This window comes from Theobroma cacao, chromosome 9 (assembly GCF_053813885.1).
Source record: "Theobroma cacao isolate CCN51 chromosome 9, ASM5381388v1, whole genome shotgun sequence".
Classification (NCBI taxonomy): Eukaryota; Viridiplantae; Streptophyta; class Magnoliopsida; order Malvales; family Malvaceae; genus Theobroma; species Theobroma cacao.
The window spans coordinates 9,130,158-9,155,773 of NC_142647.1; the positions used below are offsets into that span (position 1 = coordinate 9,130,158).

At 35.1% G+C, this 25,616-nt stretch overlaps 4 protein-coding genes across 4 annotated transcripts; 3 read left to right on the forward strand and 1 right to left on the reverse strand.

Moving 5' to 3' along the window:
* The first annotated feature begins 7,136 nt into the window (after positions 1-7,136).
* LOC18589003 (heat shock 70 kDa protein) lies at positions 7,137-9,460 on the forward strand. The gene has a single exon (XM_018127806.2). The coding sequence runs from the start codon at positions 7,341-7,343 to the stop codon at positions 9,291-9,293; it is 1,953 nt and encodes a 650-aa protein (XP_017983295.1). The 5' UTR covers positions 7,137-7,340; the 3' UTR covers positions 9,294-9,460.
* Positions 9,461-9,658: 198 nt separating this feature from the next.
* LOC18589004 (Translation initiation factor 3 protein) lies at positions 9,659-14,224 on the forward strand. Its single transcript, XM_007013793.3, has 9 exons — positions 9,659-9,998; positions 10,114-10,153; positions 10,282-10,341; positions 11,560-11,612; positions 11,938-11,987; positions 12,223-12,256; positions 13,017-13,089; positions 13,183-13,275; positions 13,858-14,224. Exons 1-9 carry the CDS (start codon positions 9,739-9,741, stop codon positions 13,999-14,001), a joined length of 807 nt encoding a protein of 268 aa, XP_007013855.2. The 5' UTR covers positions 9,659-9,738; the 3' UTR covers positions 14,002-14,224.
* Positions 14,225-16,339: 2,115 nt separating this feature from the next.
* On the forward strand, positions 16,340-21,153 carry IRX3 (Cellulose synthase family protein). Its single transcript, XM_018127787.2, has 13 exons — positions 16,340-16,500; positions 16,612-16,807; positions 16,916-17,115; positions 17,223-17,325; positions 17,489-17,609; positions 17,711-17,977; positions 18,198-18,543; positions 18,635-18,898; positions 18,997-19,209; positions 19,312-19,525; positions 19,620-19,816; positions 19,962-20,315; positions 20,432-21,153. Exons 1-13 carry the CDS (start codon positions 16,426-16,428, stop codon positions 21,011-21,013), a joined length of 3,132 nt encoding a protein of 1,043 aa, XP_017983276.1. The 5' UTR covers positions 16,340-16,425; the 3' UTR covers positions 21,014-21,153.
* Positions 21,154-21,286: 133 nt separating this feature from the next.
* Positions 21,287-25,133, reverse strand: MEF29 (Pentatricopeptide repeat (PPR) superfamily protein). The gene has a single exon (XM_018127801.2). The coding sequence runs from the start codon at positions 24,915-24,917 to the stop codon at positions 22,491-22,493; it is 2,427 nt and encodes an 808-aa protein (XP_017983290.2). The 5' UTR covers positions 24,918-25,133; the 3' UTR covers positions 21,287-22,490.
* Positions 25,134-25,616: the final 483 nt, after the last annotated feature.

Sequence of the window (25,616 nt, forward strand, 5' to 3'; positions counted from 1 at the left end):
AGCGAGGAAAAACAAACCCTTCTTTTGAAGAGTTTTTTTTTTTTTTTTTTTCTTTCAGTCACTATTTGTTGGTTTATATGTATAATTACATCAGTACCCTTGTTGGTTTTGCACTTGCCAAGATCTCTTTGGCTTTGATTGACAACTTTGCCCTTCCTCCTTTATTAGTGTTCTACTCTTATTTAAATGTTTTAGTTTTAAAAGCCTTATACAAATTCTATTTATTGCTTAAAATTTTATTTTTGTTAATTTGATAATTAATATCACCTTGTAAATTTTTAAAAACCTTATGCCAGTCCCTCTAAAATTTTATTAGAAATTACAAAGTGCGTATGTGCTTGTTTCATCATAACATAAAAATAAGTAAAATTGGAAAAAAAAATATTTTCAAATATGAGCACTCTGTTTAGGCTAATGTCTCTTTGATAAAGAAAGCAACCAAGGTGAAAAAGAAAAAGCTAACTTCTCTTGGGACAAAATACAATGAAGAAGAAAATCATAAGCTCAAAACAAAAGGCATACATAAGGTTTTCTTTCTTTTTATGATGATGATAATAAAGTTAATGTATATATGAGGATATAACATAGATTCATGTCAAGATATAAACATAGAAAATCTATTGTTTTGATCACTTTATTGATTCAAAGACTTTCTTTTGGGTACTTTTAGGATTGTATCATCAAAGATACATTACATATATTAATTATCTTCTAAAAATACATAAAAATTATTATTTGTAATCAAATATATTTTTAATTAGAATAAAAAATATTACCAAAAGAATGAGATAATAATTATCAAAATCAAATGGACAACATAGTGAGCCGAACCTCGATTCGAGTTCATTCTTTAATTGATTGTTTTGTACATTTAACTTGAATAAACTCGCATTAATTCATTGGGTTTATGAAAAAATGATGATATGTATTTTTCATTTAAATATATCTTTTAAAAAATTTTAAAAAATAAAAATACATTATACAAAACTACAAAGTAAAATCAAATTTATAAACTTAACTCTTTTTTTGATAAGTTTTCAATGATAATGAATGTTTCTAATATTAATCATAAATTATCATTTATATAATTATACAAAATATCTAAATAATATATAATTTTATTTATAATAATTTTTATTTATATGAAATTAACTAAAATGACTTAACAATTGAATCATTGTTTCAATAATCTAGAGTTTTAAACAGATCATTGTCTGGTCTAATTCTAATAATTGTGAATGAATTATTCTCATACAATAATTGTATAAGAACTCACTTAGAGCTATACTATTTTTTTAGTATTTTTTTGCACAATACTTTAAAAGTTCTTAAATGATTTAAAAAATTTAAAATAAATCATTTTTCTATTACATTCAATTAAGCTTTTGAATTTTTATTTTATATCAAATAAAGTCTTATAATTAACGACTGACTATATGTCATTAGTGAAAATGACACATGTTTTTTTTATGTTATATGATTGGTCATAATGGAGGATGAGTCTACCATGTGATCACGTTATTATACCACATTAACATGTAATGTCATTATTTATTATGATAAGTCAACATATTACATTAACATCGCATGATATAAAAAATAACAAGTTTCATTTTAATTAATAGTAAGTAATTAATTATTGATCATAATAACTTATTTAAACTAAAATAAAATATAAAAACTCAAAAAATAATTTATTTAAATATTTTAAAATAATTTAAGATTTTCTAAATGTTATATGTATTTTTTTAATATTATAATACCACCAGAGTAATGTCATAGAAGCAAAGGGCCAAAAAAGTAATTTCGAGAATCGACTTATGACTTGCATCATCTATGTCGGGGGAATAACACAAGGACAAAAAAGGTACTTTAAAAAAAATAAAAATACTTTTTACATCAGTTTTTTTTTCCTTAAAAACGAACGTGCTTTTTTTTTTCTTATGAAACTCACTCACCCTTGGCGGCCTTACCCTCTGCGTTACCAAACATGACACGAGGGAGCGTGCGTTTGTGTTCTTGCCCTAACTTTTACCGGTTACCGCCTATGGGTCCCCTCTAATTTGTACTCCCCCGTCTTAGCCGAATCTCAACGCGACAGCAACCTCGTAACCTACACGTGCCGGTCAGATTGAAGCCTGCCTTTCACTTTCGCAATCTACTTGCACTCAGTGAGTTACACCGTTGCGACACGTATACCCTTGCGTCATACTAGGGAATTTTGCTATTCTGTGCACTGTTTGGTGAGCTTTGCAGTAATTTTTTACATGGAGAGAACGGTATAAAAATTTTGTTGCTCTTTAGTCTTTAACCTGGATTGGAAACCTCATAGTTTTTTGGTAAAAAAAAAGGTTAGAGACAATAAGTTGTTTCAAAAATGAGTTATTTATTGTCCTAACATATAATTTTAATTAATTTAGTCAACTTAACATGGATCATTAATTTTCTTAAATGAAATTTGGGTTTTTTTTTTTCTTTTACAAATGAAACATATAGATAGATTTTGCATTGAATTTGTAAGTGGGCAAATGACAGTGAGAATATACCAATTTGACTTTTTCGGGGATTTTGTTGCAGTGTCGCCAAAAGTAGCCTGCACCTGCAATCATTGATAAAAGCAAGTGAAAAAGGACAATGTTTCAAGTAAAACTTGCTCTTGATTTTCCAGATTTTGCCTTTGCCTGTAAATGGGAATGGACTTGTCACATGTGATCAGTTTTTAGTAACTTTCAGTTACTCAGGGGTATAAAAATAAACTTTTCAGTCATCAATATGTGAAATCTATAATTATGATATATATTAGAAGTAAGGTTTGAGTTATTGCTCCAATTGACGGTCTAATTGACTTTTAGGCAATTAAGTCCTCTCAATTTTTTCTTTAAATTCGGGGCCAAACGACTTCGATTTGCCTTTACTTAAATATTATCAGTTTTTTGGAATTCATGGGGAGGATAAGGAGAGGAGAGAGAATAGACAAAGAAAGGAAAAAAGAGAGTTGTCGCCATCGTCGCCACTGAAGAGAGGCGACGATGGTAAAAGGTGGTGAGGGAGTCTCAAGTTTTTCAAGAGTTGACAGGGGCGGACCGTCCCTTTGTAATGGGGGCCAACTTTTTAGAATTTTTTATATATTTTATATCTTTTAATGATTTTCTAAAATAATTTGTTATTGACTAATTAATATAATTAAAAAAATAATAAAATGACCTTATAAATTCATTCAATTTTACTCAAATTTTTAATTTTTTTAAATTTTTTAAGTTTCTCTACTCATATTTTTCTTTTTTTTATCCTTATATTATGAAATTATAAAAAGGTAAATTTTTTATTTAATTTTTTCTATTTATATTTATATTATTATTTATATTTATTTTTTTTAATTATATTCTATTTGTTCATATATTTTAAGTTTTTATAGATTTGCTTTTTTAAATTTTTATGAATCATCAACCACATTCTTTTTTTTTTTTGTTATATAAGTTATATCTCTTACTTGTCATGATTTCTTATTTCTGTTATGTGAATTTTATTTTTAATAATTTTAATTTTTAAAAATTAAAAAATTAATATATATGTAATTCTCAAATATAAGTTCTAGTATTACATTATTGGTTGTTGTTCAAAATTTCACTAATATGTTATTTTTTATTAATCTTAATTATATAAGAAAAAAATTATCTTGAGTATATGTTTTTAATGTGTTTTATGTTTTATATTTAGTTGAAAGAAAATTATCTTGAATATAAGAAGAAATTATTAATTATGTATATCGTATTTAACTATTTATAGTTAATGTATTATAGTTTAATATTTAGTATTACAAACTTAAATATAATAAATAAAAATATTAGATGTTGACAACATTAATTTTTTAGTTGTTTATATTGAGAAAGATAAAACTTTAAAACAAAATGAATGATAAGTTTTTTACAAATAATTTAGTTGTTTATATTAAAAAAATATTATCATCGTCGAATAAAACTTTTCTAAAATACTATTATAAGTTTTTTTTATTTCTTTTGATTTACATATTATATAAAATTATTATCTATTATAAATTTTTTGATTATTAATGGTTAAGTTTAATATATTAGTTTTAAAAATTTTTAACTTTTATTCTTCTTAGTATTTGACCTCTTCAATAAAAATTAACTAGCTCCGCCCTAAGAGTTGATTTAGAAAAAAAAAAATTAATCGGTGGAAGCTTTGAGGGAGGAGAGAGGAAGAAAATGATGGATTCATCGGCGAATACTAACGTCATGTTAAGAAGTTTGACAGAAGCTAGGGTATTTTTGGAGAGAAAGTGAAAAGGAAAAGTAAGTATGATTAAGATTTTTTAAAGTATTTGTATTAAGTAGAGTAAAGGATGTTGTTTTGGAGTGGTGGCTATGTAAGAAAGAAAATAAAAAATAGCCTTAGAGGGAAATGTTTCTCTGAATGGCTATGTAATGGAAATTAGGAGGAGGCTCATCCACCCGGCCACAATTCGAATTAGCCTTAGAGGGAAATGTTTACGAAATATTTAAATAAAATATTTATTTAAAAAAATTTAATTTTTTTTATTTTTATTACATTTAATCATATTTTTATATTTTTATTTTAAATCAAATAAATTTTTATCATTAATTATTATTAATCAAAACATCACTTCTTATTATATGTTATATGAGATTGACGTAACATATTGATATGTCACAATAAATAATAATTTTATATATTGATGTAATATGATGACATAATCATGTGATATTTTTACCTTTTATCAATATCATGTAAGCATATAAATGACAAGTAATAATTTGATTAAGAATAATTAATTAAAGATTAGTTATAAGGGTGTATTTGATTCAAAATAAAAATATAAAAACTTGATTGAAGGTAATAAAAAAATTAAAGTTTATTTGAATTTTCTTAAATAATTTAGAAGCTTTTTTTAAGCATTATACCAATACCTAACTTGTTCTTTATATTTTTTATTTTGTTAATTTAATTTTTAACTTTTACGCATGAATAAAAATGATGAAAATAAAATTATTAATTAATAAATTGAATTAGGAAAGGAAAATAAAATAGAAAGAGAAAGCGAGGAAAAAAATCCTATTTGTTTTATAATATGTTTGTATAAGATCATTTTACAAAAATATAAACAAAGTATTATATAAACTAACCTTACTTTTATAAATAGTAATGGATATTAGTTATTAATAAATATATCAATTTTTTTAATAAACTAATTTTATGTTTAAGATTATTATTTAAATGATGATTTTATTTTACTTACAATTAAAATGAAATTTACATGAAATTAATATATTTCACAATATTAATGTACGCTAACTTTTACAATAAAACATAAATATTTTAAAAAATAAAACGTATATATAAATAAATTTATGAATAATGATATTTAATTTCCTTAACTTTAATTTTATTTCACTATTAGAGTTATCATAACTAATAAAATTATATAAAGGTATAGTTATCATTATATTAAAATTAGTATATATGAAGATGTAAAAAATATACATTTGATCAATTAAAAATAAAATATTTTTTTTTATTAATTAAGAAATTTACAAACTTGATTTGATCAATCTCTTATAGATTTCGAAAATAAATGGAAAATTAAAAAAAAAAAAAAAAACCCAGAGAGGCAGGCGAAAAGCAATAGGGAAATGAAAGAAGAAATCGTAGAGAAAAATTCGGCATTTTCTAGCACAAGCATAGGTGGTATTTAGGCCCAAACAATACAAGAGTTACACACTCAAGTAGGCGTCGAGAACAGGCCATACATCCAAATTGTAGGTTCCACAAAGCTTGGGCTTAAATTTTTTAAGTTTGAGTTGGACTTTGTTCAAATATTTTTGAGTGACTAAAATTTATATTTCTATTCAATTATATTTTTAAATTATTTTTTATCATTTAATATATATATTTAATTTTAATTTAATATGAATGATATTTACAATTTTAAGTTGTAATATCAGATATTTAAAATTATTGTTCTTTATGCTTTACATATTCGTAATGTTATCATCTGACAAAAAGTTCGTCTACGTCGCAAAAGAATTATAATTTTTATATACTTAATGTTTAATATTTATTGTTTTAAGTACTATTTGTTTGGAGCTTTTGTCTTGCATTCACAATAAAAAGATGTAAACAAAGGTTTAGCGAATGCATAAATGTGACATTTTAATTGCATTAATTAAAATTTAATTTGTTTGTCATTTGTTATAATTTTTAATACTCTTTTGATTAATAGATTTTATTTATGCAAAAGGCAATTTTTACTATTTATTATGCTGATTAAGAGGCGATTGTGATTGTATAAGATAAATTTTCATTTAATGCATTGGAAGTTATTACATTAATTTAATTATTATATCTAATACAAAAATATTATTATAATTTACTTAAAAAAGTACCTTAATAGATAATATATAATATTAAATTTCTGATAATTAGCAGTTCCATTAATTTGATTAATTAAGTTGAAAAAATTTTTAATCGAAAATTGAATTGAATATCCTAAATCATATATCCTAAAAATCATTTTAACTAAATAAAAAAAAATCAAACTCGTTTCCATTTAGAATGATTTTGCTCACCCCTACACGGACAAATGAATTAAATGGTTATATTAACAAACAATGAATTAAATATAATACAAATGATTTTTACGGATAGTAGATTAACTTATTAATATTGTTTTCATTTATTTATTTTGTCAAAGCCTGCCATAATTCTCCTGTACGATGCGGTGTAGAGAAATGGAGAAGCAAGTGTACCTTGAATCTTCTGCCCAAAAGGCTAAAAGTGTTCACTTGAACTTGGCCCATTGCCACGTATACGCAACCCAAAACCTGGTTTGACACCAAATGCCACGTGAGTCAATCCCATCTTTCACCTGACACCGCATCACCGTTTCCATCCATAGTTTTTTCTTTAGCTACAGGTGAAAACGGCTCGCCTCGATCCTTCCAAAAACTAATGAAACTAAGAATTTAACACCCCGACCGTCTCAGCATTTTAAATAATCTGGATTTCCCCAAACTACCCATCCTTTCATCCCACAGTAACGTCAGATAATGCAGGATACCCGGTAAATTCAACGTAATTGAATCCCTTTCTCTACCTTAAAATGAGTCTCACCAGAACTTCCTCGATTTTCCACTAAAGCACTGCAATTTTCTGGAACTTTCTAGGATAAATTTTCCTGTAAACACTATAAAACTAAGTTCCGTCCCAGACCCACCTCAGATTCTGCAGTCTGTTCACAAAATATCAACAAAATCTGTAACACTCTTTTTCTTTTCTTTCGTTCATTTTAGCTTTCAACAATGGCAACAAAAACTGAAGGCAAGGCAATAGGTATAGACCTGGGCACAACTTACAGCTGTGTCGGGGTATGGATGAACGATCGTGTCGAAATCATTCCCAACGACCAAGGCAACCGAACCACTCCTTCTTACGTAGCCTTCACCGACACCGAGCGTTTAATAGGCGACGCAGCAAAGAACCAAGTCGCCATGAACCCTGAAAACACAGTTTTCGACGCTAAAAGGCTCATCGGTCGGCGTTTCTCCGACCCATCCGTTCAAAGCGATGTCAAACTATGGCCATTCAGGGTTATCCCAGGCCCTGGAGATAAACCTATGATTGTAGTTCGTTATAAAGGGGAAGAGAAGCAGTTTTCTGCAGAGGAAGTTTCATCCATGGTGTTGACTAAGATGAAGGAAGTCGCTGAAGCTTTTTTGGGGCATACTGTGAAAAACGCTGTGGTTACGGTTCCTGCTTATTTTAATGACTCGCAAAGGCAAGCTACCAAGGATGCTGGTGCCATAGCTGGGCTTAATGTATTGAGGATTATCAATGAGCCAACGGCTGCTGCGATAGCTTATGGCTTGGATAAGAAGGCTTCGAGAAAAGGCGAGCAAAATGTTCTCATCTTTGATCTTGGAGGTGGTACTTTTGATGTTTCGTTGTTGACGATTGAAGAAGGGATTTTTGAAGTCAAAGCTACGGCTGGTGATACTCATCTTGGTGGTGAAGATTTTGATAATAGGTTGGTTAATCATTTTGTGGCTGAATTCAGGAGGAAGCATAAAAAGGATATCAGCGGAAATGCTAGAGCTCTGAGGAGGTTAAGGACGGCTTGTGAGAGGGCTAAGAGGACTCTGTCTTCGACTACTCAGACGACTATTGAGATTGACTCTTTGTTTGAAGGGATTGATTTTTATGCTACGATTACAAGGGCGAGGTTCGAAGAGTTGAACATGGATTTGTTTAGGAAATGTATGGAGCCAGTGGAGAAGTGTTTGAAAGATGCTAAGATTGATAAGGGTCAAGTTCACGAGGTAGTTCTCGTGGGTGGGTCAACTAGGATTCCCAAAATTCAGAAAATGTTGCAAGATTTTTTCAACGGGAAAGAGCTTTGCAAGAGTATAAATCCTGATGAAGCTGTCGCATACGGCGCTGCGGTTCAAGCTGCAATTCTCACTGGTGAAGGGGATGAGAAGGTGCAAGATTTGTTGTTGCTTGATGTTACTCCTCTCAGTCTTGGATTGGAAACTGCCGGTGGGGTCATGACTGTGTTGATTCCAAGAAACACCACAATTCCAACCAAGAAGGAACAGATTTTCTCTACTTATTCTGATAATCAGCCCGGTGTTTTGATCCAAGTTTATGAAGGAGAACGAGCACGAACCAAGGATAATAATTTGCTTGGGAAATTTGAGCTTACTGGTATCCCTCCAGCTCCAAGAGGTGTTCCTCAAATCAATGTTACCTTTGACATTGATGCAAATGGGATATTGAATGTAACAGCTGAGGATAAGACAGCTGGTGTTAAGAACCAGATTACAATTACCAATGATAAGGGAAGGTTAAGCAAGGAAGAGATTGAAAAGATGGTGAAAGACGCAGAGAGGTACAAGGCAGAGGATGAAGAAGTGAAGAAGAAAGTGGAGGCAAAGAATGCGTTGGAGAATTATGCTTACAACATGAGGAACACGGTGAGGGATGAGAAATTTGCAGCGAAATTGAGCCCTGAAGATAGGGAGAAGATCGAGAAGGCGGTGGAGGAGACCATTGAGTGGCTTGATAGGAACCAGTTGGCTGAAGTTGATGAGTTAGAAGACAGGCTTAAGGAGCTGGAAAGTATCTGCAATCCCATAATTTCAAAGATGTATCAGGGTGGTGCCGCTGATGGTGATGTGCCGATGGGTGGTGGTGGATATACTGGGTCGGGGTCTGGTTCTGGCCCTGGACCAAAGATTGAGGAGGTGGATTGAAGTTGAAGCGAAGAAAAAGGTTTTGCCTTTTGCTTCAGGGGCTTCAGTTGGGGGCTAGTTTTGTGTCTGTCTAAGTTCAGTTTCTAGTTAATTGTGCTTCTTGTTGTTTTGTACTGTCTTTGTTCCATGTAAAATTGTTCAAGTTAAAGCCTTTTCTAAGTGAATCTTATTATAACTGGCAGATTTCCTCTTTTTCAAGTTGAATCACTTGTAGTTTTCTCATTGCTAAATGAAATTGATTTAGTTTAAATATAAAACAACAAATTTCAAAATCACAGCAATATGCTAAATGGGTTGGCCTTTTCGGGGCCCAAAGTCCCAAAAAGTCCAGCCTCTCGTAGTCATAGCTCACAAATATTCGTAACTTTGTTTTTCAGGATAAGCATATTCCCATTTTCGCGTGTGCCAAACTCCCCATAGCACACAGAAGAGCCAAAGCATAGCCATGGCTGGGATCACCACCAGCTTCCCTTTCAAGCCCCTCCCAACTAGACCCACCAAAACAATACCTTTACTTCTCTCTTCCCTCGAATCTAAGCTCTTTGGGCTCCATTTCCGCAACCCCAATAGTTTCTCCTCTTCTTCTTCTTCTCTTCACTGCTCTGCTGCTATAACTGCCCGTTACGGAGGTGATTCTCGGTTTTCAGGTCCCGGTCGGTCCAGACGGAATGATGAAGACCAGGCCCTTGATATATCTGGCATTAGGTTTTTATTTATTTATGTTATTTGATTAATTGCAACTTTTGAGTAGCTTTGTTTCTCTGGTGTTTGAATTGAGTTTAAAGGCTGTGTTTGTTCCTACTTCATTGCTGTGGTGTAGGTCAGATTCTGTCAGGCTTATTGATGAGCAGCAGAATATGGTAAGTGGGATTTTCTTTTATCTTTCCTCTTTGTAATATTTAGCTGCCGAGAAGGCAACTTGTGCATTATCTTGAATATATATATGTATATTTTTGTTCTCAAATTTATTTAATTTGTTAATGTGTAGGTTGGGATAGTTTCTAAAAGCCAGGCCGTTGAAATGGCCGAAGATGCGGAGCTCGATTTGGTAATGCTTTTCTCGGTGCACCTTTTTTGTGGTTTCTTGCTTTGACTACTTGATTTTTCCTATTTGCGTTTTTTTTTTTGGTTAAAAAGGCTAAAAGTGTAAAGTAAATAGTAGAAAAAACATTATATTTGATTAAAAATGAGCAAATTAGCTAAAGTGTAAAACTCATTCAGATGTACTTGTTCCATACAAAAGTAGAATCGTGCATTGTTCTTCACAATTTAATAATTCAGAAACATTATTTGCTTTCATATATAAACACACCTTTTGCTTTTGCTTTTGGATGGAAAAAAGCTAGTAGTAAAGGTAATGGAGCCTTCGGTATCTCTGTGTTGTACAATTGGTCCTATTACTTGCCTACATTGTGTGATATACAATGAGAATGTATGTAATGCAATGAAGTGGCTTAGTTGGGATGCTTTATGCTTGTAATTTAGACTCCATAATTTAGGTATCTGGGTTGTTGTAGTTCTTCTTCTTTGTGGCTACATGAAGGTCAAGTAAAGCCTTGTTGCAGACCTTGCACCGGTTTACAGATGGATAGAGGCAGAACAAGAAATGCATAGTTGCTTATATATTTGCAGCTTGAGTAGGCTTATGTTCAGAAACATCCTTGAGTAGGTTTCAGTGTTTTGTAGTTCTTCTTCCTTTGTTCTTGTCAGTTTTAAATATGATCATCATTGGATTCATTAATTCTTGTTTGGTTTTGGTTTTGCCAATTTTTCTGCTGCTATGTAATTCTCTAGCTGCTAGCTTATACCCTTAAAGTTCATTACAGGTCACTTTAGTAGATTATTTTATTTCTCTTTTGAGAAAACTTGATATGAAATGATTGAGGAAGAAATTAATATGGAAACAATCAACTACATGTTTGAGCTATGCGATTGTGCTAATACTGGTCTCTGTTAAGGGCAACATACAATCTGATTTGCTCTAAGTGGATACCTTAGAATCGAAAGCTGAAGATTGTGTAGAGACATTCAAGTTGGTATTGTAGTATACTTTCAACTGTTAATTGTCTCAGTTTTGCTTTGCTTTGTTTTTTGTTTTTGGTTGTACTTTTGAAGTGATAAGAATTCACTTAAATAGCCAATACATCCTTGCTTAGTAGATCGAAACTCATAACTTCTTTCTTTTCTCTTTTAGAAAGCAAAGGCTTTTTCAAACTTCTTTTGCATATTGGTGACACTGAAATTTGTTCTAATACCACTTCTGCAGGTGATATTATCCCCTGATGCAGATCCTCCAGTTGTCAGAATAATGGATTATAAGTATGATATGCTTTATGCTATCTTGAGAGAAATAATATGAGTTAGTATATTTTTTTTTATGTAGGGTGGAGGAACAATCAGTTGAGTCTAGCAGGCCTGTTTATCTACCCTACTGAAGAATTTGAAATTTGAATCTAAATTTTTACATAATTGATATCTAAATGCTGTCCTTTATTTATTACTCATGTCTACTTTAATGAACACAGCGCTATTAGGCTGATATTAAAAAACACTGCTAAATTAGAAGTCTTAATTTCTATATATCTTTTTCTTTTGAAATTTCACTTTAAAGTGTATTAATACTTGCTTTTTACCTTTTCCTCAGTAAGTATAAATATGAACAGCAAAAGAAGAAGAAATTACAGCAGAAAAAAAGTGCGTGTGAATGTCCTCTCTGTTAAGTTTTGTCTTTGGGAAATGCTAAAGTCATATACCATCGGGCTGGTGGCGAATTAGCTCTGTTCTAATTTAATATCAGTATGATATGATTCTGTGGGGCCAGCCAGAATGACTGTGGATTTAGCACTTCCCTGTGTGTTTCTTTTTGATTCATAATTAAATTTTTCTTTTTGAGGAAGGATGCTGACTAGACTATGGTTTTAACTGTCAGCCAATCGCATGGATTTGAAGGAGCTCAAAATGGGGTATGTGTTTTGCAGTATGCTTCAATGTAGTTATTTGTTTTGAAGCCCACAACTTTTTGGTGTTTATTATATTACTCTGTCTCAAGGTTTTTATTAGTGGCAAACTATCATTGACAGATACAAAACAGGTTTCTTGTGGCAAAATTATTTCATAAGCACATTTCATAGATATTTGCTACCTGTTAAAATTTTCTCTCAAACACTGATGACCCCAGTCTGCCTCCTATTATCTTATGAGTGGGCATCTAAGTTTGCTTTCTAACACTGATGACTTGGTAAATGAACTATAATTCTGCTTTTTAATATCTTTTTGACCTACATTGAGCTGTTATCTGGAGGCTGCGTATATCCCCTGTTGAATTCTGCAAATAAAGAAAGAGTCTGATATTAATAGGGCTTTAGGCTAGTCACTAGTGGCTTCCGAGATATACAAGTGCCTTCATTCCATCTTCTTGTATTAACACTAGAGGTAGAAAGTTGTGATCATTTACTGTGGTAGTGTTAAATTGCCAATGGTACTATCTTAGTGAGGTGAGGAATACTCAGTGTTGAGTCCAACATTGCCTATTTACTTCCTGGATATATAACTGCCTTTATTCTATCAGATCTATCTTCTTAATTAACACCGGGGGGTAAAAAGTTGAGAGGGTAACTGGTTTTGACTGTGGTTTCTATCAAGAACTTCATTCTAAAGCTATAATGAATAGCTATTTTTGGGCTCTTGGTGGCCTTTCTAAATGTTTCTGTTTGTTTTGAACAGTTATAACATTGATCAACATGATTATTCTGTACGTTTGAAAGCTGCAAGGAAGTTTCTGAAAGATGGTGACAAGGTTGTTTCAGTTTTCTTATTATAGTTGCATATTCATGCTTGAATTATGCCTTGGAGTTCAATTGCGCTGAAGTATTTTGATCTATGCTTTCAGGTTAAGGTCATAGTGAACTTGAAAGGGCGAGAAAATGAATTCAGAAATATGGCTATGGAGCTCATTAGGCGTTTCCAGAATGATGTTGGGGAGGTACATTCATGAAATATCTTTTCCCTTCGTTGAATAATGAATATGCAACTTTTAAGATTAACAGAGTAAAAATCATCATATAAAGTTCTCAAATTTCCAATAGTGCAGTACTATAGATTGATTTTAGGTTAAATATGAATTGATGATTATGTGTAGGTGGCATATTCCGAGCTGAATAAGAAAATGTTTTAAGCATTTCCAGAATCAGAGGTAGCACAAGAACTTGCATCGTAGTTTAACCAAGGTCATTTGTTTTGGATGCTACTTAGTTTGTTCAAAAAATGTCATCAAATAGTTCCAAGCAGAGGATTGTCATTGAATGTTCTTTAGCAGATTAGATAAGATTTGTGGCTGGATGATAAGATAAAAGGGGAATGATCAGTGAACAACTTATACTTTAATAAGCAACTGTCTTCTTTGATTGTGGTATTTGGGTTTTTGCTTGTCAATGGTGTTTTGTTTGTCCCCTTCAAGCATCTTTATGCTGTTTAATGCGTCTGTTCTCGTTGTATTTGTGGATCATATTGCTTTACCTGAAAGCTTCTCTGAACTCCAAACTCTAACGTCCATTCTGGTTTGCAGCTCGCAGCAGAGGAGAGCAAAAACTTCAGAGACAGGAATATATTCATAGTTTTGGTTCCAAATAAGGCTCTTCTGCAAAAAGCTCAAGATCCAGGAAAGAAAAAAGATAAACCGACCAAAAACGAAGTCTCAGCTGGTGTCTGACGATTAAATCTCGAAGAGAATTTTGGCAGTATAACAGTGGGCGGTTAGATTTATGTTCATCAACTAGGGCACTGGGCCTTGTCCTTGGGAAGTCTTGTATAGTATATTAGTGTCACAACCCGTATCAAATGTTTATTAAGATTTTAATAACAAAGCAACTTTGTCTACATCAAATGCTTATAACAGTTTATCGGACCACAATCGAATTTCTCTCTTGGTATTCCTCTTTTCTGTTCCAAGTGAATTCAGTGATGTACAACCTTGAGCTTAAAGGGTAAATCTATTAGATTGTCCTTTTTTTGGTGCGAAATATCTTATCTCTCCGGGGGTAAATAGGTTTGATCAGATCCTCAAGCCCAAGGTAAGATGTGCTGTACTTCACAGGGAGAAAAGAAATTACCAATGGAGTTAACCCATATTAGTTTTGGGGGACTTGATGCATTGTGAGGCCGGGAGGGAAAACTGTGGAGGAGAAGATTAATACTATGTGCCAGTGTCGAAGCAACTTATCTTGGTTAATAGTAAACCACATGAGAGAGATAACAATAAGATGACTAGTCCAGACAGGAGCGAGGATGTTGTTGGTTTTGGTCTGATGGCTCTTAGTCTTAAGCCTAATAGATTATTTGGACAGTGACTTTAGAAACATAGCTAGCATAAAAAATGAGTAAAGAGGAGGTAAATTGTCTTGCACCTGCCAAATATGCACGTGGTAAGCGCACATGGAAGCCTTCCCAAATTAATAATGGGTGGTGCTAGTGAGCGAAGCATTTTGTTTTCCCAAACTGGAAGAAATCTATTTCGCCAGGAATAGAAACTAGAAGGAAAAAAGGGGGTGGGGGAAATCAGATGAGATTAGATTAGATGATCCTGGAATTTGGGCTTTAAGTATAAGAAAAAAATCTGCTGGGCAGAGGCGGAGGCAGAAACTATATTGCATTGCTGTTAGTGTTATATACGTAACGGAGGGCTTAATTTTGTTTATAAAGTAGGAAGAAGTAAGCAGTCTAGAAGATGGAGAGATTTCAACGTATGCACCTAACGATTGTAACCTTAGCTTTGGTTCTAAGTTCTTCCTTTCCAAGCATTCATTCTCCTCGTGTGTGTGTGTGTGTGTGTGTTTTTTTTTATTGTATCGCCATTTTCACCACCAAATAAAGCAATGGGTTTTTGTGCTTTTATTGTATATGTGAGGCCCTCTCACTGTCCAAATTTACTTGTATTTCAATTTTCTTTCCAACTGCATGAAACGCCAGCTGCCTGGACACCTGCTAACCGCTTCCCTCTACGATTACTAGTTTCATCCTAGTATAGCACAATTGACACTTGTTGAAGACATATTTTAGATATTAAGTTAATTGAGGAACCTCCTTGCCCTTGGTGTTTCCATTGCCTCTTTAGTGATGGGTTGTACAACAGGATAGTTGTCCCTTCCAAACAAATCATGGCTGCCACCGGTTTTGTAATGCTTTAATCCCATGGCATGCACTAGTTGTTGTGCAGCAAACTGTACTATCCCCCTCCTAATTAAACAAAGACTATATATATATGGATGGTGAAGCCCTGCTCATGTTAGGCTGCCAGAGTCGTAGGATAAACTTCGTGTAAATTCATTAATTATAATCCAAAGTTATGCTGTTGGAAAATTGTTTCTCGGTACCCAAAATTTTAATGATTATGATCCATTACATCACATTTACTGTTTCATTTCATACCAATCAAATTTGGATGCCTTCACTGTCACCCCTCTATCAATCCATCTATTACGTGGATTACCACCAAGTAAATCAATGAAAATATACTTGAAACAAACTGCACAGCAAATTCAATATTAACAGTTGGATTGTTATTTTTGTTACTTATTTTTTTTTATTTTCAATGAAAATATATTAAAAGCAATAGCAAATGATATATAATAGATAAAAATCAATTATGATTAAAAATGAACAAATAATTAAACTATAACACTAATTGTAACAGGAAAATAATTCTAGATAAAAAAGTAAAATTAATTATGTATTTTATTATAAAATATTTACATTCAAATGTAATTTTTGCCTTCTATATATTATTGTTAAAACATTAGAATTTAATCATAGTTTTAAGAATTAAAGATTATTGAGGCAAAGAAGAAAAAAAAATGATGAAAATAGAGAGATGGGAGGTCGCTGAAGCTTGAAGCTTGTAAAAGCCGGGAAAGAAGGGGGGGCATGGATGGTAGTTGGAAAAAAAAAATAGAGGAAAGCTTAACTTCAAGGGAATGGAGACTCTGCAACCAACGACACCATCCCTTAACGTGGACACATTAGGTAAGAGAGAGAGAGAGCAACGTATGTTCAGCTACCCCTTCTCCTACTTCTTATTCATAAACACTCCCTCTCCATTGCCTTACTCCTCACCCATCACCTCCATTCCCCTCCACCAATGGAAGCCAGCGCTGGACTTGTCGCCGGCTCTCACAACCGCAATGAACTTGTTGTCATTCATGGCCATGAAGAGGTATAGTTTTACGCAGAAAGATAGCAAAAAAAAAAAAAACATGGTTTTATTTATGAAACAGTTTAGTTGGTTTTTCTTTTTCTTTGATCGTGTTTTGGTGGTTGCGTGCAGCCTAAACCTCTGAAGAACCTGGATGGTCAAGTGTGCGAGATTTGTGGTGATGAGATCGGGCTGACAGTAGATGGAGATCTTTTTGTGGCCTGCAACGAATGTGGTTTCCCTGTTTGTAGGCCTTGCTATGAGTATGAAAGGAGGGAAGGGACTCAACAGTGTCCTCAGTGCAAAACTAGATACAAGCGTCTCAAAGGTATATTTTATCAAAACAGCTGCTTGGTGCAAATTAACAGCTATTAACTAATTCTTGTAGGAAGTGATCAACTGACATTTTTTTTTGTTTGAATTATGTTGTGAATAGGGAGTCCTAGGGTGGAGGGAGATGAAGATGAAGAGGATGTGGATGATATCGAACATGAATTTAACATTGATGATGAACAGAACAAGCATAGGAATGTGGCAGAATCGATGCTGCATGGCAAGATGAGCTATGGAAGAGGCCCGGAAGATGATGAAAGTCCTCAAATCCCACCAGTTATAACTGGTGTCCGATCCAGACAGGTAAGCAAAGTTCTTTGTTTGTCATTAAGATTTATAATACAAAATGCAAATATTTGCCTGTTGCTTTGAAATGCATTAATAATAGTATCTTTTTTCTATTGTTGCAGGTGAGTGGGGAATTCCCCATAGGAGGCGCTCTTGCTTATGGGGAGAACATGTCAAATTCTTCCCTTCATAAACGAGTGCATCCGTATCCAATGTCTGAACCTGGTATGTTTTTTCAATCTTGTATTATTTTCTTTTTATGTATGTGATCAGTATATGTGCCTGAAAATTTTCCATCCAAGTAGTGCAAATTGACTAGGCAACATACCAAAAGAGAAAAACAATGTCTCACCATTTGTTTTGCACTGAATATATTTGCAAACAAAAGGAAGCGCAAGGTGGGATGAAAAGAAAGAGGGAGGATGGAAAGAAAGGATGGATGATTGGAAGATGCAGCAAGGGAATCTGGGTCCTGAAACTGATGACGCCAATGACCCTGACATGGCCTTGTAAGTACTTATTGCTGTCAAGTGCTAGCATGTAAGAAACTCATGTGCCCGAGCCAGTTTGATAACCAGCATGTGTCTTCTTTAATGTGAACTTCTTGCAGGCTTGATGAAGCTAGGCAGCCACTGTCAAGGAAGGTGCCAATAGCATCCAGCAAGATCAATCCGTATCGTATGGTGATTGTGGCCCGTCTAGTTATCCTGGGTTTCTTCCTCCGCTATCGAATTTTGAACCCGGTCCATGATGCAATTGGGCTGTGGCTAACTTCTGTGATCTGTGAAATCTGGTTCGCCTTTTCTTGGATCCTTGATCAGTTCCCTAAGTGGCTCCCTATTGATCGTGAGACGTATCTTGATCGCCTTTCCCTCAGGTATATAGATTTTGCCTTCTAGTGAAGCTCCGTAAGTATTTGAAACAGCTTTGGTGCAGAACTTGAAATCAAATTTTATACCTTCAGAGGATAGTTATAATTCATCTTCTAAAACTAAATGCTTCAAGAACATCCTTTATATGACTGTAATCATCAATTCACCTACAGTTTAGTTATTTTTTTTTCCCATGATGAAACTTAATTATAATGGCTGATGCAGGTATGAGAGGGAAGGTGAGCCCAATATGCTTGTTCCTGTAGATATCTTTGTCAGTACGGTCGATCCCATGAAGGAACCCCCTCTTGTTACGGCTAATACAGTTCTATCGATCTTGGCTATGGATTACCCAGTGGATAAGATCTCTTGCTACATTTCTGATGATGGTTCTTCCATGCTCACCTTTGAAGCATTGTCCGAAACAGCTGAATTTGCTAGAAAATGGGTGCCATTCTGCAAGAAGTTTGCTATAGAGCCCCGAGCTCCTGAGATGTACTTCACTTTAAAAGTTGATTATCTCAAGGACAAAGTCCAACCCACATTTGTTAAGGAGCGCCGAGCTATGAAGGTTTGTATACATGAACTCCTGAAGATACCTTTGAGTTTAAGCCGCAGTGAACTAATTTACTTAACGTTCAAATTTTCTTGGTGTTTAACAGAGAGAATATGAAGAATTCAAGGTTAGGATTAATGCACTTGTAGCAAAAGCCCAGAAGGTTCCTCCAGAGGGGTGGATCATGCAAGATGGGACACCATGGCCAGGAAACAATACTAAAGATCACCCTGGTATGATTCAAGTATTTCTTGGTCAAAGTGGAGGCCATGATACCGAAGGCAACGAGCTTCCTCGCCTTGTTTACGTTTCTCGAGAGAAAAGGCCTGGTTTTCTGCATCACAAGAAAGCCGGAGCCATGAATGCCCTTGTAAAGATCTTAAGAACTAGTGTTTTATTCAAGTTCCCTTCCTTTCTAAGCCCTGCTTTTTGAGGTAATAATTATGTTAATGCTGTGTAAAATTTCAGGTTCGCGTCTCTGGTGTGCTTACAAATGCTCCTTTTATGCTGAACTTGGATTGTGATCATTACATAAACAACAGCAAGGCTGTAAGAGAGGCTATGTGTTTCATGATGGACCCTCAAATTGGAAGAAAGGTCTGCTATGTCCAATTCCCTCAAAGATTCGATGGTATTGATAGGCACGATCGATATGCCAATAGAAACACAGTTTTCTTTGATGTAAGTGCAGCAAGAATGGGCTTTATGCTTGTTTTTTGTACACTAAGATTATAGAGGGACAAAATGAATCAATTTCTAATTCTTTTTCTCTGGTTTCTGCAGATTAACATGAAAGGTCTAGATGGTATTCAAGGCCCTGTATATGTCGGCACAGGATGTGTTTTCAGAAGGCAAGCACTCTATGGTTATGAACCTCCCAAGGGCCCTAAGCGCCCAAAGATGGTAAGCTGTGATTGCTGCCCTTGCTTTGGACGCCGCAGAAAGGATAATAAGCATTCTAAGAACGGCGGAAATGCAAATGGGCCAAGCCTTGAAGGTGGTTACGATCACTTTTCTTGTTTTTCATTTTTGAGCTGCCTCCCTAGTTTTTGTTCCTTCACACCTAACTCAAATCTTTTATATATGAACAGCAACGGAGGATGATAAGGAGTTATTGATGTCCCAGATGAACTTTGAAAAGAAATTCGGACAGTCAGCCATTTTTGTGACGTCAACCCTGATGGACGAAGGTGGTGTCCCTCCTTCCTCAAGCCCTGCAGCCCTGCTTAAAGAAGCCATTCATGTAATTAGTTGTGGCTATGAAGACAAAACAGAATGGGGTAGTGAGGTACTGCCAACCGCTTGAAATTTCATGACATTCCACTTCTGCTGATTGACGAAGAAGAACAATATTTCTTACTGCTTATAGAATAGTTGGGTTTTCAAGTTTAAACATAATCATCTGAAGATTATTGTGTCTTGTGTACGTGCAGCTTGGCTGGATTTATGGCTCAATTACAGAGGATATTCTAACAGGTTTCAAGATGCACTGCCGTGGATGGAGGTCTATATATTGCATGCCAAAGTTGCCTGCATTCAAAGGTTCAGCTCCCATCAATCTCTCAGATCGTCTCAACCAAGTCCTTCGGTGGGCGCTTGGTTCTGTTGAAATCTTCTTTAGTCGTCACTGCCCTGCATGGTATGGCTTCAAGGGAGGAAATCTCAGGTGGCTTGAGCGATTTGCATATGTCAACACAACCATCTACCCCTTCACGTCCTTACCACTCCTTGCCTATTGTACCCTTCCAGCAATCTGTTTGCTTACAGATAAATTCATAATGCCACCGGTAAAAGAATGATTCTCATTTCATCAATTCAACTATAGATGTTGGAATGCTAACGGAAGATTAAATAGCTTTTATCTGCTAGTTTTTAACTTGGTCTTTGTTCTCACCTGCAACAGATAAGCACCTTTGCAAGTCTATTCTTCATTGCCCTGTTTCTTTCAATCTTTGCAACTGGTATTCTAGAGCTAAGGTGGAGTGGAGTTAGCATTGAGGAATGGTGGAGAAACGAGCAATTTTGGGTCATCGGTGGTATTTCAGCCCATCTGTTTGCTGTTGTCCAAGGTCTGCTGAAGGTTCTAGCTGGTATTGATACTAATTTCACAGTCACATCCAAGGCAACAGATGATGAGGAGTTTGGAGAATTGTACGCCTTCAAATGGACAACCCTCCTGATTCCTCCAACCACTGTCTTAATCATCAACCTAGTTGGAGTTGTTGCAGGCGTGTCAGATGCCATAAACAATGGATACCAATCTTGGGGACCTCTCTTTGGAAAGCTCTTCTTCTCCTTCTGGGTGATTGTACATCTCTATCCGTTCCTTAAAGGTCTCATGGGGAGGCAGAACAGGACACCAACCATTGTTGTTATATGGTCAGTGCTATTGGCTTCAATCTTCTCCTTGCTTTGGGTCCGAATTGATCCATTTGTGTTGAAAACCAAGGGACCAGACACGACCCAATGCGGCATCAACTGCTGAAAAATTTGTTTTCCCTTTCTTTTTGATGCGTGGTTCTCAAGATTATACATGTACATTCTTGCTCTTACGAGTATGTGGTATGTGATGTATGAAACAAGCAAAATGGAGATGAACAACAAAGAATAAAGTTAGAGTGAAAATTTTTTGTGTAGTGCTATGCATTGTACCAAGTTTTGTCATTGAATTGAAAATAGTTCTACTTTGTGATCACCTATGTTTCATTGCTAAAATTGCATGTTCTCATTCAAGCATCTCAAACTGTATACAATTTCATTTTCTTCTTTTCTTTGGAGTTTGGCAACATCAATTGGGAGTGAATAGGAGTCTTCTAACCCATTGACTTTTACGAGAAAAGCTTAGTTGGGTGAATACCCAATTATCAGTGTAGATAGCATGGTCTGTTGAGCAAATGACTGTAATGCCATTTATGAGAGAGAGTATGCTTAAGCAATGGCAAATGTTTAGAACAAGCAACCAATTGTCTTTGCTCCTTGGAAAGATCAATAGCATGATTGTTATGTCAATCACAGGGCATTTGTAATCTACAAGATAAGACTTAAAAGATGAAGGTGCCAATTTCACCAAAAAGAAAAAGATAAAGGTTTCAACTGATAGTGATTTTATCAAGAGTTTAAAATTGAATCTTACTCTTACTAGGATTGAAAGAGTCAAAAGAAAAGGAGGAGAAAAAGTATGTATTTTCAGAGTCCAAACATTAGAACGAAAAAAAGAAAAATAAGAGTCATGATGGTCAGTACTGGGGCTTTCCAAAAATATAATCAAAATATAACTGCAAAACGAAAGTAATAAAAAAAACATGGTGTGTTCTAATTTTTGGTACCTAGGACTTGACTTATGAGATCTGATGGTATCAACTTCTTACAGAACCACACCACACACACAAAAACTGATGGTAATTCGCAAAAATGGTACACACATGTCAAGCACAACTACACAAGTAGTTTAACAAAATAAAAAAAATGGTGCTTATTGAAAAAATATTACTTAACAATAAAAAGTACATTAATGGAAGTAAGTTACAAAGAATTTTCCCGTTTAAATGAACATCCTCTAAGAAGTCAAAATTGCAAGAAGAATACCTTTTTCATGAAAAAGTTACTCCGCAATCTGTTTGTGCACAACATTTCTTCAAGGACCTAAGGAAACAGGAAGGATGGACTGATGAAAATATAAAGATTACCAGAAGCTTGAGGCTCATGTCGAACAACTGAATGGTCCGAATATTATTGGCATTCTCCTAGTTCTACCGTTAGAAAACTTGCCAATTATAGAACACAGGTATGCAACGTCAAAACATAGCCTTAATTGCATTCACTAGCATTAACTCTGGCATAAGCGATTCTATCCAAGTTGACTGGTGGGCTTGAATGACATGCCTCAGTTGGATGACAGCACTCAATCTTGATTTGCTAATTTCTCCAAACCATCTTAGTCAATGAACCGAATAATTAATTCATCACCAATAGTCTCCACAAGAGCACACACCATCTTTAAAGTGATGGAACCGATTAGCATCCCTAACCACAATGACTCTCTCAGTAATCTTTGCTATAAATTTTGTAGCAGTATGGCAATCTACACAAACTCGAAGATTCTTAAAAATCCTAATCTCAGTTCCTGGTTGCGTAACAACAAGACCAAAAGCAATGGCCAATTTCTCACTGTGAACATTTACCATTAGCTCCTTCTCTTCCTCCTCTACATCATGCAATGCCGTATCAGTCTCTGTCTGAAACCCTGCCTCCTTCATTTTCCTTATTAATTTTTCTAGCATTGCATATATTTCTGTGGCTTGAGGATGGGACCTGTCACCAGATGTAAAGACATGTGGGGTTTCACCAATCTCAATTAGAGTGCATCCAGGAATCTTTGCCAGCATTCTTTTCTTAACATTTTGTCGGACTGAAGCAGCCAGTGGATAGTTCCTCTCAGCTGAGTACAAATTTGACAGTAAAACATAATATCCTACATTTTCTGGGTCCAATTCAAATAGCCTTTCAGAAGCTACATGAGCAAGTTTTTTATCCTTGTGGATCATGCAAGCACCAAGCAATGCACCCCACTCAGCAGGACCTGGTTCAACTGGCATTTCTTTTATAAACTTAAAGGCCTTCTCTAATTGGCCAGCTCGGCCAAGGATGTCAACCATGCAGGCATAATGTTCAGCTAAGGGCTTAAATTGATTAGCATGGACCATAGAACGAAATATTTCCTCTCCTTCTTTCACCAAGCCAGCATGACTGCAAGCATACAGGAGAGAAAGAAATGTAACACCATTTGGTGAAACCCCAGAATGTAACATCTCAGAGAAGAGTCTAAGTGCATCCTGGCCCTGGCCGTGGAGGCCATAACCTGAAATCATTGCATTCCAAGTCACCACATTCTTCCCCAGCATCAAATCAAACAATTGTCGAGCCTCTCTAATGCTGCCACACTTTGCATACATGTCAATTAAAGCGGTTGACACATATATGTTAGAATCAAAACTCTTGCTTTTAACTAGTCCATGTACCCATTTCCCCAGACTTAGAGCTCCAAGCTGAGCACAAGCTGAAAGAATGCTTGTAAGTGTGACAGGATTAGGACCAACTTTAGACATCTGCATTTCCTGGAAAAGAGATATTGCTGCTTCTGTCAATCCATTTTGGGTGTAACCTGAGATCATAGCATTCCAAGAAGCTGGAGTTTTCTCTGATGACTCGTCAAAAAGCTGCCATGCAGATTCAATCTCATTTAGTCTGCTATAAGCAGTAGTTAATGCTGTTGAAACAGAAGATTGTGAAACAAAACCATATTTCACACAGAAACTATGAATACAATTAGTAAGATTTAAATAACCAAAGGGAGACAACACAGGAATCAATCCCACAATTGTGCTTGAATTGACCTTTTCACCCGAACCAAGGAGTTGTTTAAAAAGCCTCACTGAACACTCACTCTCACCATTGCTGGTATACCCTGAAATCATTGCATTACAAGAAACCAAATCTGGTCTACCAATCTCTCCAAACAATAACTTAGCCGCCTCAATCTCCCCACCTTTTGAATACAAAGAAATGAGCCCGGTAAGCACATAAACATGGGAATGAAAACCGAGTTTTAAAGCTAAACATTGAACCTCCATCCCCGAAATCAACTCTTGCAACTCCGAGAAAGCCGGTAAAACTGCTGCCACACTAGTTGAATCCAACCGAATCCCACCATCTTCAAGCATATCCCTAAAAACCCGAATTGCATCCTCAAAACAACAATTTTTAACCAACCCAGAAATCATCGAATTCCACAACACCGTATCTCTTTCAGGCATTTTATCAAAAACTTTTCGTGCAAGTTCAACCCGCCAAATCTTGAAGTAGAAGTCAACAACAGCAGTACCCACAAACAAATCGAATCCATACCCATCAACAACCGCATGTTCGTACAAAAACATCCCCACTTTCTCATCTGAAAGGGTCGAAGCGGAGGCGATAGCGAAGGCGTAGGTGAAGTTATCAGGGTTGAGACGAGTGCATTTCCTCAAATGGGTATAGAGCGAAATGGAATGGGTATTAGAGAAGCCTTTGATGAGGACGTTGAAGAGGAAGAGATCGGGGTTAGGGATGGAGAGGAAGACGTCACGTGCGTAAGACGTGGCGTTGAGGTCGAAGAGCCGGTGGGTGAGTTTGGTTATGGTTGAGAGGTCGTTTCGGAAGCCGTTAAGGATGAGTTGGGCGTGGGTTTGGGTCAGCTGAGGAAGAGTGGTGGATTTCTTGAGGAGGTTTAGGAAAAAGTTTCGACTTCTTGTCGGTGAGTAAGTGCTCGCAATGGACTTGCTAAACATCTGCCTTCTCCTCCTCCTCCTTCTTCTGCAATGAGATTTAAGTTTTGCTTTATGTTTGCGCATAGGTTACCGTTATACAAACTCTCTGAAATGTGGTAAAAATGGCGGGAAATGGAGAGAAAGGATAGAGGAGGGTTGCGTGCATGGCCGGAAGAAGCTGGGTTCGGGCAACGGCTCTGTGGCCTGTGCCATTAAAGCCCAGTTCGTAGTGCCAAAATTCTCTATTCAAAATCAACCCAATGTAACAGTAAATATTGTTTTTTCCCTCGCTTGCTTCTCTCCTTTTGTGAAACTATTTCTTTCTTTGCCTCTGATACGAGTGTGCCAGAGGCTAATTTTTAACTTCAGGGGAATGAGACGAGGTAGAATAGCATGACAAGTGAAAGATGATACTAGTATAATACCATCTCATTTTGATCATCCAATTATGAATAAATTCGGGTTGTAATTTGTAAGCATTTAGCTGTTATGGTATTGTGCTCTCTATTTGGCTAATATGAAATTCCCTGTGTACATTTTATGATGATGTTTCCCTATAAACATTAGAATTGAATAAGGGTTGGCGAATATGAAATTCCTAAGCACTCCTGGGTAGCTCTCAAATGTAAAACAATGCAGTTGAATATCAGCAATTTTCAATCAAAGTATTTGCTGATTTTACCATTACATAATTATCCAACTCTATGGGCTTAAGCCATGGACTTCTTCTTCCAACAAAATTATGTAGTAACAGTAAGATTTTCCAGGGCTTTGAATTAAGCC